The 11,391-nt window shown below is 42.0% G+C and overlaps 1 protein-coding gene across 1 annotated transcript; it reads left to right on the top strand.

The window, feature by feature from the left end:
- The first annotated feature begins 1,253 nt into the window (after positions 1-1,253).
- Positions 1,254-10,559, top strand: LOC139384996 (HIV-1 Tat interactive protein 2). The gene is made up of 5 exons (XM_071129960.1): positions 1,254-1,442; positions 7,706-7,813; positions 8,716-8,853; positions 8,990-9,051; positions 9,478-10,559. Exons 1-5 carry the CDS (start codon positions 1,254-1,256, stop codon positions 9,692-9,694), a joined length of 714 nt encoding a protein of 237 aa, XP_070986061.1. The 3' UTR covers positions 9,695-10,559.
- The last annotated feature ends 832 nt before the right edge of the window (positions 10,560-11,391 follow it).

Here is an 11,391-nt window from a genome sequence, read left to right as displayed (position 1 = left end):
ACAGGTGATTGGGAATACATGGTTTATACTGTGATGAAACCGTGTTTGATGTAATTTGATATCCCTTGTAAATGGATTTTGACAATTAAAGACACTGACCACAACATGACAAAGACTGACAGCAATATAGTGTTACCAAATGCTCTTTGGTACCTCCTGACAAGTAGCCACTGTGCATCAATGCCTGGAACTTTACTGCCCTCTGCCAAGCCTATCGATAAGTGGAAAGTAATCATGACGATGACAATGATGATAATGAAACCGTCAAAGCTAGGCTTCTTATTGAATTACTACATGCATCAGATGTATTTGTGTCCCAATAAAACAAAAACTATTCAAAACATTTTCCAGAATGTACTATCATCTTCGCGGAATATGTTTGACAGCGTATTAGGCAGGGCTTGTCGATTCTACTGCGAATTCCTATCACCAACGACTGTAGGAACCGGATGCGTGTTTCCATGGGCACATTCATTTGTTTCGCTATCTCGCTGATCTGTTACGAAACCACTGGAAAGCAGCTGGGGTACAGCGATTGGCTTTTCACTGTCATTTGCAGCCGTTTTACACCATCTAGAAAACTGCGAACTGACGATATAGACCAGGTGAGCGTCAGAAGCTAACGCACTCGAACTAACGTGAGTTGACTGTGTCACTCAGTCTGCAATCAGGCTTGGGAATTATTAGCATGTACCGTAACTAGCTAGTAGCCTCCTACTGGACTGTTTTTACAGCTAGTTGTAATGCTGAGGGAGGCTTGCAAGAAAAGGTTCATTGCCTTATTTATCTTGCTAGTTAGTTAGCAGTCAAGAGGCCGTTGTAAAGGCGTGCCACGCACCTGGTGGGAATACTGTGTGGAACGTTCCAACAGGAATATGAACCAACAACTTCGTAAATGACACGGTTGCCAACAAACATCGCATGCAAAGTTGTAGACCGAGTTGGCTATTTCATTACGTTTTCACTCGCCACGTTTATTCTGAAAAATGTTTCTGGTAGCCTATGGACAAACGTTAAGAATAAGCTACGTGGTGACTTGGTCATGCTACTGCGTATGCGTTGTTCGTTGGCAACCTTGTACTTTACGACGTTTTTGGAACGTTGGGACGTTCCACAAATTATACCCACCCCACACACCTGTGTTGCAATAAATAAATAAAATGCGGTATCATGCTGCTTTTTTGTGTACAACAGCGATCAAACTATTAGGTCTCTCCCCAGTGGTGAAGCATTGTCTTGTTTTGTCCTTCAAGATGGCACACGACCTGAAACCACTGGCAGAGGACTTCAGACAGAAGAATAAAAGCTGTTTTATCCTTGGTGTCTCTGGAGAGACAGGCAAAGAGTTACTCAAAGAGATTGTGGAGAGGAAGCTCTTCTCGAGGATCACTGTCATCGGAAGGCGGCAGCTCACATTTGAAGGCGAAGCGTATGAGAACCTGGTAGGTGTGCTGACTTGTCTTTATTGTCAGTGTATTGTTGTCTTTTCAAGCAGGGCCTGTATGGTTCTAAGATGAATTTAGTCTTGAAATGCTTTTGGGACACCGGGCCCTGCTCTATTTGGCAAAGTAACACTCATCCATGAGTAAGGTAAAAAAAAACTTTTGGTTCTGGTGTTATACTTTGTTCTGTCATAGAGAAGCTTGTCAGGAACACAGGACGGTTTATTTCATGAGGACAGGATTTACCATTGCAGAGAGATCTTGCTTTCAAGTTATCGGAAAAGGTCAATGGTCATCCCTAGTCAATAATGGCACCAAATCACCTGTCTTATATTTAACATGTTTTGTCCAATATCTCAAGATAGGGTGGTCATATTATGACATTTTCAAGCAAAGCTGGTCCTGACCTCCCTGGGGCCCTAAGCAAAATTCTGCTAAGGGGCCCTCCTACCTGACCCGTGAGCCATGTAAACCATTTGCCATTGCCACAGTCACACCTGACACCCCAGTGCTCCCACTACAATCCCCCTTCCTTTAAAACAGTTTGCTCCATCTGACGGTCTAAGAATAAGTATACCTATACAGAACAGAATGAGGTATAAACAAACAATATTTATTGAATAGAATATTTTATATAGAATCTTAAGACAAGTGAATATTAACATGAATAAGACATTTTATAAAATAATCAAATATAACAATGAGCTTTGTCTATGCTGCCTGGTAATTAGTCCAGTCCTCACAATATTAGCTTTGCCTAAACAATGTAAACATAAGCCTATAGTCTATGGCTCAAAGTCAAATAAAACCTATACAGCTGTGTGATTAACTTTGGTTCCCTCAACAGCCTGGGCATTTTCAGCATCAGGATGGGCACCAGTCTATCTGGACTGTCTGGAAGAAATTATGTCACATTGTTAGTTAAGCAGTCATTGACACAAATGCACTTCTGCTTTACAATCTTAAATGTTACTAAGTGTGTAAAACATTTGAATGTTTGAATTAAAATCGTACCATCAAAATATCTCTTCTGCACTTTCTTGAGGCAAAATCATCATAGGACATGTGTTTCCCTACATCATGATTTATGCTCATGATGGTCAGACCACTCAAACCTTCCTGTGACATGGAAGACCTCAGGTGGCTTTTGATGAGGGTTCATTTCGAAAAGCTCCTCTCTGCCCATGTTACTGGTAGGGTGACTGCAATTCTTAGGGCTATCCAAAAGGTTAGGATAGAGTTCCTCCAGGTTTTTCCTCAGAGAAAGGAAAGCAGCTCAAAAGGCAGTCATCATATCTGATGGCAGATCAGTGAAATTCTGAATCTCATGTGCCAGATCCATTCCACTGATGTCACAGTCATCTCTGAAGGGTCAACTTCCATGCAGTGAGCCTTTAAAGATTCACTGGACATCTGAGAGGCAGTGCTGAAGTTCAGCAGTGCTCCATATTTGGTTTTCACCTGGTTGGGTGTTTCAAATCTCTCATCCATGGATGTCACAGCAGAGTTGACTTCCAAGGTTTTTCAGTGCATCAAGTCACTGGTTCGTCAGGAGCCTCGTAGCTGAAATGCCCCTTGCTGTTTCTCAGTCTCTTCTCTTTCAGAACAGCCTCCACATTCATTTCTTCACAAATGCTTTTGGCTGTTGTCTGAGCCTCAGAGAATCCAGTTTCCCGGTATGTAGTGAGGGAGGACTTTACATTTGAGATCAAATTTGCTGCGATATCCAACTGCATTGAGGCGGATTGAAGGAGCTTGTTCACCTGGTTTGTCATTGTCAGTATCTCCCACCATATGTCATTGTCAGTATCTCACACAGTATCTTCCTTTGGAAGTGCTTGTGCCTCCACTTTGGCCACAGGATCGTTGATCGTCTGTCTGGCTTCCAGTAATGCCTCCTGAACCTCAGAAGCCTGTTACCTGTTGCATGAACATTTTGGAGCCTACTTTCTCATCTTGTCACTCCATGACTTCACGGCTCTGTCCACGTGTTTCTTCAAAACACTCCCATCTTTGTGTGCCCGCTGAAAAGAAGGCGTAGAGCTTTTGCACATGCCCCCCAAAAAAAACAACTGCATCTTTTTGGAGATTTGGCAGCATCTGCAATGACAAGGTTCAGAGTATGTGCTCCACATGGGACAAACACGGCTCTAGGATTTTTCTTTTTTTTGTAGTCTGGCTTGTACTCCTTGGTGCTTGCCCTTCATGTTGGCCCCATTATCATAAGCTTGCCCTCTGCAATCTTCAAATGGAATCTTCAGCTCGTTCAGCTTATCTAAGATGACAGATTTCAAGCCTGTTGTAACCTCAACATTCACAAAGCCAAGGAAGTGCTCCTTGATCTCTGGCTTTCCCTTTAAAGCCACGCGTCTCAGAATAATGGACATTTGATCCCGGTGACTAATGTCAGCTGTACAGTCCAAGATAATGGAGAAGTACTTTGAGTCTCTTACTTGAGTCACTATTGCTTCCAGAATCTTGTCACTCAGTCTGTATCAGTTCATTCTATGTGTGCTTCCCAAGGTAATGAGCATGTCTCTCCACATTTAATTTTGCTGAGATTTTCCATAACCGGGTAAAATATTGCCAGTAATTCAACCTCTTTTAGGAAGTTTCCATTATCTGTTTGTAGGAATTTGTCTGATGAACCCCTGAATGCTAGGTTTATTTCAGCCAGAGACTGGGTGATACTTACTAAACGTGTAAAGACATCCCGCCATCTCTTTCTTTCTGCCTCCAACATTGTTATTTGTATCTGGTCAAGAGTCCGACTTATGAGCAGATCAAGTTGTCTCCTCTTAATCATATTGTCTGTGTGTTCAGGACTACCCTCATGGTGTTGATATTTGACCAGTGATTCACGCCTTTATTATTTTGTAGTCTTTTTTTTTTGTAGAAAGGAGCTTACAGCAAAAACGATACACAGTGTTGTTTTAGATTATGAAAGCCAGCTCCTGGTAATCTTTTCCCCATTTGACAGCTGTCTCTGTAATAAGCCTGAATGGAAACCTCTTCTAGATTTGTCTTTAGGGTAAGATCAATCCAGTCCTGGTTTGAATGGACCTCTGCGCACTAACTCAGTCCTCATAAAGTCTGTTAAGACTGGGGGCCGGTCTGCTGGGTCATTTGGTGGAGCAGAAACTGTTCTATTAGGGTCTGAGCTGCTTGTGTCTGATGCTGGTTGTACACCTCTGGTTGTGCTAGTACTGGTTAAGGCTGCCTTTACTTCACCTGGGTCTGTGTTAGTACTTGCTGAAGATGGCTGTACTGGGTCTGTGTTAGTACTTGCTGAAGCCGGCTGTACTGGGTCTGTGTTAGTGCTGGCTGTGTCTGTGCTTGAACTGGCTGATGATCCAGCCTCTCCTCTACTGACAAACTTAAGCATAGCACCTGCAAATTATAGATAACAATACTATTTATTTTATCAGCTGCATCAGGCCCATTCAAACTGGTTCCCACAGATTTCCTTTTATACATTTTCAAATATAAAATACTATTTATACTATGGTTTGGCTGAATGCTTGATGGTTATTATTTACTGAGAGATGTGCATTCATATTGCCCAGTATGCCCAGCTAATCAACATTTTTTAAAATTCAATATATAAATCAATGTCAATCCAACCTTGACTGGGAGCCTAGATAATCATTGTCTTGTTTTCAAATTGTGTGCCTATGAGGAGTGCCATCACACCCATATATTGTCTGGACTGGTCCCCCACAGAGGTTGCTGCTGGAAAGCGCGAGTTTCATTTCGTGCACGCGCATATGAACGCATTTTCACGCGCAACGCGGTTATCTTTTCCGAACTGCAGTTTATAAACACCGTTGACAGCGTCTTATCAAACGTAATAAGTAGTTGTATTTCACTCTCACTTTTGTCAGGCACAAAGTCACAGAACACAGCCTTGGAAGTAGCTGGCTAGCAAGCAAGACACAGACCGACCAAGAGATGCACTGCCCAGCTAGGTTAGCAAGACAGACTAGAGAGAGATGCACTGCAAGCTACAGCACATAAATTTAACGTTACTGTTATTTGCTGACATCAAACTTGGAGAGGAGACAACACGAGTTTATCTGATTGCAGTTCCCGCAATTCACTCATGGTGTTTTTCTTCTTCTCCTTTTGTAACCAGAAGGATAGTTCTGCTTCCTCCTCTCATCGAAGTTGTAAACATTGACACCGGCTTTGACACGAGGGGGTGGCGGGATCCTTTGCGTAATTTGCGGGGCCCTACGCAACATGCATAGTGAGCATATAGGGCCGCCCGGCTCTGTTTTCAAGGCTGATGTAGCCCAATATTGGACTAAAAGATCCTAACGTTACTCCTTAGTCCAAGGACCTTACATGTTATTTTTAAAGTGTGAATTGGCTCTGGAAGCCAAAACAACCCTATACTCCATCTAAATGTGAATCGATACTCAATTACGGTTCAGTTCTAGAAATATAAATCCCTCTACTTTCATATCACATCAAAATAATTTCCTAAATGCAAAATACACACTTACTCTACACGGTTACCGGTTTTAAGTTTCAGCCTACAGTATTTGTCAGTGACTACACGTTTGTGTCGTCAGTCTTCCGTTTACACACGGTTCAGAGACGCAGATGGCTAATTAGCACTGTTTTCCATAAACAAGCTCTGTAACGTGGAAATATGACCATATGGGAACCCTAACCCTATAAAAGGCATGTATCAATTTAACCTTTATTTATTTTTGTATAATTTCTCACCGATATGAAATATAAGGTCCTTGTGCTTCCAAAACTGTACCACGAGCGATGCGTGTTAATGTTCAGACCGAGCATAGATGCACACTTCTCAGCATCCTGTACAATCACACAGCACCCCCACCAACACACACAGCCTAACATAGATGCACACTTCTCAGCATCCTCGTACAATCACACAGCACCCCCACCAACACACACAGCCTAACATAGATGCACACTTCTCAGCATCCTCGTACAATCACACAGCACCCCCACCAACACACACAGCCTAACATAGATGCACACTTCTCAGCATCCTCATACAATCACACAGCACGCCCACCAACACACACAGCCTAAAACAGGCACACACTTCTCAGCATCCTCGTACAATCACACAGCCTAACATCGATGCACACTTCTCAGCATCCTCGTACAATCACACAGCACCCCCACCAACACACACAGCCTAACATAGATGCACACTTCTCAGCATCCTCGTACAATCACACAGCACCCCCACCAACACACACAGCCTAACATAGATGCACACTTCTCAGCATCCTCGTACAATCACACAGCACCCCCACCAACACACACAGCCTAACATAGATGCACACTTCTCAGCATCCTCGTACAATCACACAGCACCCCCACCAACACACACAGCCTAACATAGATGCACACTTCTCAGCATCCTCGTACAATCACACAGCACCCCCACCAACACACACAGCCTAACATAGATGCACACTTCTCAGCATCCTCGTACAATCACACAGCACCCCCCACCAACACACACAGCCTAACATAGATAGCACACTTCTCACTAAGTCTGAACTGTAACACAGAAGGCTACTAGTCTAATAAGGTAGGCCTGAACCTGAGTTGGGTTACATTGTAATGTTATGAGTTATTCTGGTGATGGGAAGGATAAACGGCAGTAAATAATTAGCCTAGGCACAGAAGAGACTAGGTGCTAGTCCCTGGCAACCCATACATCAAAACGTGGCTACGAAACTCTACTTTGTGTTGCAGCCTGCTGTATTTTTTTAGTGTCTCTGAAAACATCTGACGAAAGAAGCGAAGGAAACTTTTCCCCTTATATTTCAGTCAAAAGACATCGCAGGAATGTGACACACCCTCAGGACTTACCCATACTTCTAGGCAATACAGTGTCACATCAATCTTTCTCTGGTAGGTTGAGGAATACCCATCGCAAAGAGCAAATAAGAACACACCGATTCCGCAGGTTTGACAAAAAGGGCTGTCCCACAGATTTCAACATTCTTTGCACGGCACTTGCTTTGCAGATTTTTCGACATGGGTAACAACTGTCACATTTCTGTTTTCAAATGATTCATTGTTTTTGTAGAATTCTCGTATAGCGTCCATTGTTTGTCGCGTCACCTAACACCCTACCATGAGCTTTGAATAAAGTTAAATATTCAATACCATTTAAATGTGTGCGCAGACTACAACAAAGCCTACAAGAAGCCTACATCTATTATTCCATTATAAAGATTGGCCTGTTCTCTGTCCTCTTTCAGGTGCAGGAGGTGGTGGACTTTGAGAAACTGAATGACTATGCTGCAGCATTCCAAGGGCATGATGTTGGCTACTGCTGCCTGGGAACGACCAAAGCCAAAGCAGGGGCTGTGAGTTCATGGCCAATGATAGAGAGACCCCTGTGAACATGTACCACCAGGGTCAAAAGAAAGAGGATTTCGACACCCACCATCTCAGATTTTTCTGAAATAATTTTTGTTTTTTGAAACATAAGATTAGCATTCGGGCAACATTATTTTATTTAAAAATAATTTGTGGTCTCAGCTAATTGATTGCATCCAAATTGGCCATTTTTTATTTCTAGGATTCATATATTTTAACAGTGATTTATCCAATGATCAAAAGCCACCTACAGACACCCCACGCCAAGTATATACACTGCTCAAAAAAAATAAAGGGAACACTAAAATAACACATCCTAGATCTGAATGAATGAAATATTCTTATTAAATACTTTTTTCTTTACTTTAAATTATCTGAACAGAAAAAAATCACTATCAAATTCACTGAGAATACATGACATAGAATGAAGAAACAGCTCAATACTGACTTCTCTGACGTAGAGAACTGATACTATATTGTCGTTGTTGGGTTGGGATTGGCGTGGGGTGTTCGGGGTCCGGTTGATGTCTTTTGACTATTATTTTAGATTCCTCATGTCTTACTCATTGTTAGAAACAAGTTTGTTCCAAATCGGATGTTAGATGCTATATTTATTGAATATTATATGAATCCTATAAATTAAAAAGAGCCAATTGGGTGCAGTCAATCATCTTAATTTCTCAGCGATCAAATTATATTTCAACAAAATAGTGATGCAGAAATTCTTATGTTTCTAACTACAGAAACGATTCCAGAACAATCGGAGATGGTGGGTGTCATGGCTTGCTGAAAGGACATTGAAATACCCACCATACACAACCTGCTTGGATCATGTGGTCAAATGCAGATTAATGTACACATAGTTTCTCTTATCTTTCTGTCATTGTAGGATGGATTCATCCGTGTTGACCATGACTACGTCCTGAAGTCAGCGGAGCTCGCCAAGGCAGGGGGCTGCTCCCACTTCAACCTAGAGTCTTCTAAAGGGGCTGACAAAACCAGTGGTTTTCTCTATCTCAAAGTGAAGGTAATACACAAAATGTTCACCTGAGTAAAGACACCTCATTTATAGCCTTTCATAAGGCCTCTTTCAGCCTCTCTCGTAAAGCTACTTGATGAAGTGCTGTATATTGTTTGGTTAATGCAGATGTTTGCTTCTCCAGGGACAAGTGGAGGCAGACATTGAGCTGTTGGGCTTCGAGAGGTACTCCATCTATCGCCCTGCGTAAGTCTCATTTGCATTAGTCACGTGTAAAAAATGTTCCTTTGCAGAAATGACTCACTTGTTCATTACCTTATCAGTCATGGCAAAAGAAAAGAAATCTCACACCAATGTCATGATTAGCAATATACACATTTTTCCAGTGATCACATTTTTATTTCATTTTACCTTTATTTAACTAGGCAAGTCAGTTAAGAACAAATTCTTATTTTCAATGACGGCCTAGGCCAGATTTGACAGATTTGTACCTTGTCAGCTCAGGGATTCGAACTTGCAACCTTTTGGTTACTAGTCCAACGCTCTAACCACTAGGCTACCCTGCCGCCCCATGATGTAAACACAGTGTTCACTCTGAGATATTTTGATGCTGTAAGTTATTTCACTTGTAACAACTCAACTGAATTATTTTTCTCTTGTTTTTCCTCCCAGGGTGCTGATGGTCGACAGGCAGGAGAGCCGGCCTGCTGAATGGTTTGCCAGGAAGGTCCTGGGCCCTTTTTCCTCCATGTTTCCCACAGCGATGTCCATCCCCATCCAATCGGTGACCAGGGCCATGGTGGCCAACACACTGATCCCTGCAGGGGAGAAAGTGGAGATCCTGGAGAATAAAGCCATCTATGACTTGGGGAAGGCCCCAGAGAAATGAGGGACAGGGAAGAGGGAAGGTGTGTCTCAATAGCTTCATTTCCTCATCCCCTTTCCTCCATAAACCACTGATGTGGTTATACCGCCACTGGTCTGCCTGGACATGACATGTGAGAGCAATGTCAAGGGAACCCCTATCCAGTCCTTTCACCCATCAGTGCTAATGAAGGAAAGGTCTTGAGGAAATGTGAGTATTGGGAGCTCAGCCAGAGACTGACGGTGAAGTGTGTTGTGCTACTGCCATTTCATGTGATGGTGCTTCTTCTTCATGACAATATATTTTCTGCCAACAACTTCCTTTGAAAGCATGGAGGAGGGTTGACGACAAGTATAAAGTTGAATTTCTAGAGCAATGCCGATGCTCTCAGAGCGCATGGTTAAGCGGTCAAAGCTTCGTTGGCTTCAACTTGAGGTTCCTTTCAACCATGATAGTCAACACGGTAGCTAGCTCGAGCTCTGTTTCTCTGGGAATGAGTCCAAAGGGGGATGTTTCCTTATGAAAAGTGCAATTTTTAAAGCTCTTCATGGGTAATGCAAATAAGATATGATTGGGAAATGGTGATGTAATTATGAATACTGAAATATGCCTTGTTGTCTTTGTATCCCAAGTGCTCTTTCTGGGTACAGACTATTTTTGTGATCAACAAGGAGTTCGCTGAAGAGGAAACAGACTGGCACAAAGGCTAGAATCGGTTTAATATATTAGGTGGAGAGGGAAATGTATTGGACTGGTTCTTCTGGGTCCAAAACGGTAACTCCTCAAAACGGTTTAGTTAGTAGAAGCTCTTCCATCCAGCCTACAGCGTTCATGCTATTTTATGTAAGACCATGTTCTTAACCACTGAAAAAGGATGCACTTATTTGAAGCAAGATGTCTGACTTGTCTTTGATAACTTTTGTTTTCTGAGCAATGCTAAGCATGTAATTGAATCAGGGGTTATGTTGTTCACACTCATATTGACTTGGATCTTTATACAGGCGTTATGTAAATGCTATGTATTTAAGTGGTCTATGCTTCTGTGTTACATTAAACAATGATGTAGTGGGCAGTAATGCTTTGTATATACAGTATATAGCTCACATTCGACTTAAGACTGTAATTAGCCCATTAACTGACTCCATAAGATAAATAGCTAAATGCAAGAACACTATAGCTGAGTTACAGTAATAGGCAATGAACAAATGCCTGAGAATGGAATTCTAAATACAAGTGTATTTAATTACTTTGTAAACTGAATGATAACATAAAAGGCATACGCTTAAGTTACAAAGCATTACAAGGCATTACTCTAAGCATGGTCAGAGAGAAAGAAATGGCCATGGCCCATTGGAGAGAAAGAGTGCAGGTATCTCACCAGCGCAGGTCAGAAACGTAAGAGAAAGAGACAATGAATCTAAGACCCTTTTATAAGCATCTTGAGTTGTTAGGATTCAAAATCTGAGTTGTTGACCAATAGTATTACTGTAATTCAGCCCTACGTGATGTAATCACAACAGAACTGCTTCTCAGAGGTGAGACACTGGGGGTTAGCAAGATCAGAGACTGTTTAAATCAAATTTTATGCGCCAAATACAACAGGTATTTGGTATTTCACCTTACAGTGAAATGCTTACTTACAAGCCCTTAACCAACAATGCAGTTTAAAATAAATTGCAATGAAATAAAATAATTAAAGAGCAGCAGTAAAATAACAATAG

The sequence above is a fragment of the Oncorhynchus clarkii genome, chromosome 26, assembly GCF_045791955.1.
Source record: "Oncorhynchus clarkii lewisi isolate Uvic-CL-2024 chromosome 26, UVic_Ocla_1.0, whole genome shotgun sequence".
Taxonomy (NCBI): domain Eukaryota; kingdom Metazoa; phylum Chordata; class Actinopteri; order Salmoniformes; family Salmonidae; genus Oncorhynchus; species Oncorhynchus clarkii.
Note: the sequence above shows the minus strand (reverse complement) of the source record. Positions and strands in the feature narration are given on the sequence as shown.

Excerpts from the sequence above, each read along its gene's own strand:
- LOC139384996 (XM_071129960.1), top strand. The coding sequence starts at position 1,254 with ATGGCACACGACCTGAAACCACTGGCAGAGGACTTCAGACAGAAGAAT. Across the intron at positions 7,814-8,715 it reads CCAAAGCCAAAGCAGGGGCT|GATGGATTCATCCGTGTTGA; the intron begins GTGAGTTCATGG and ends CTGTCATTGTAG. Across the intron at positions 8,854-8,989 it reads TTCTCTATCTCAAAGTGAAG|GGACAAGTGGAGGCAGACAT; the intron begins GTAATACACAAA and ends TTGCTTCTCCAG.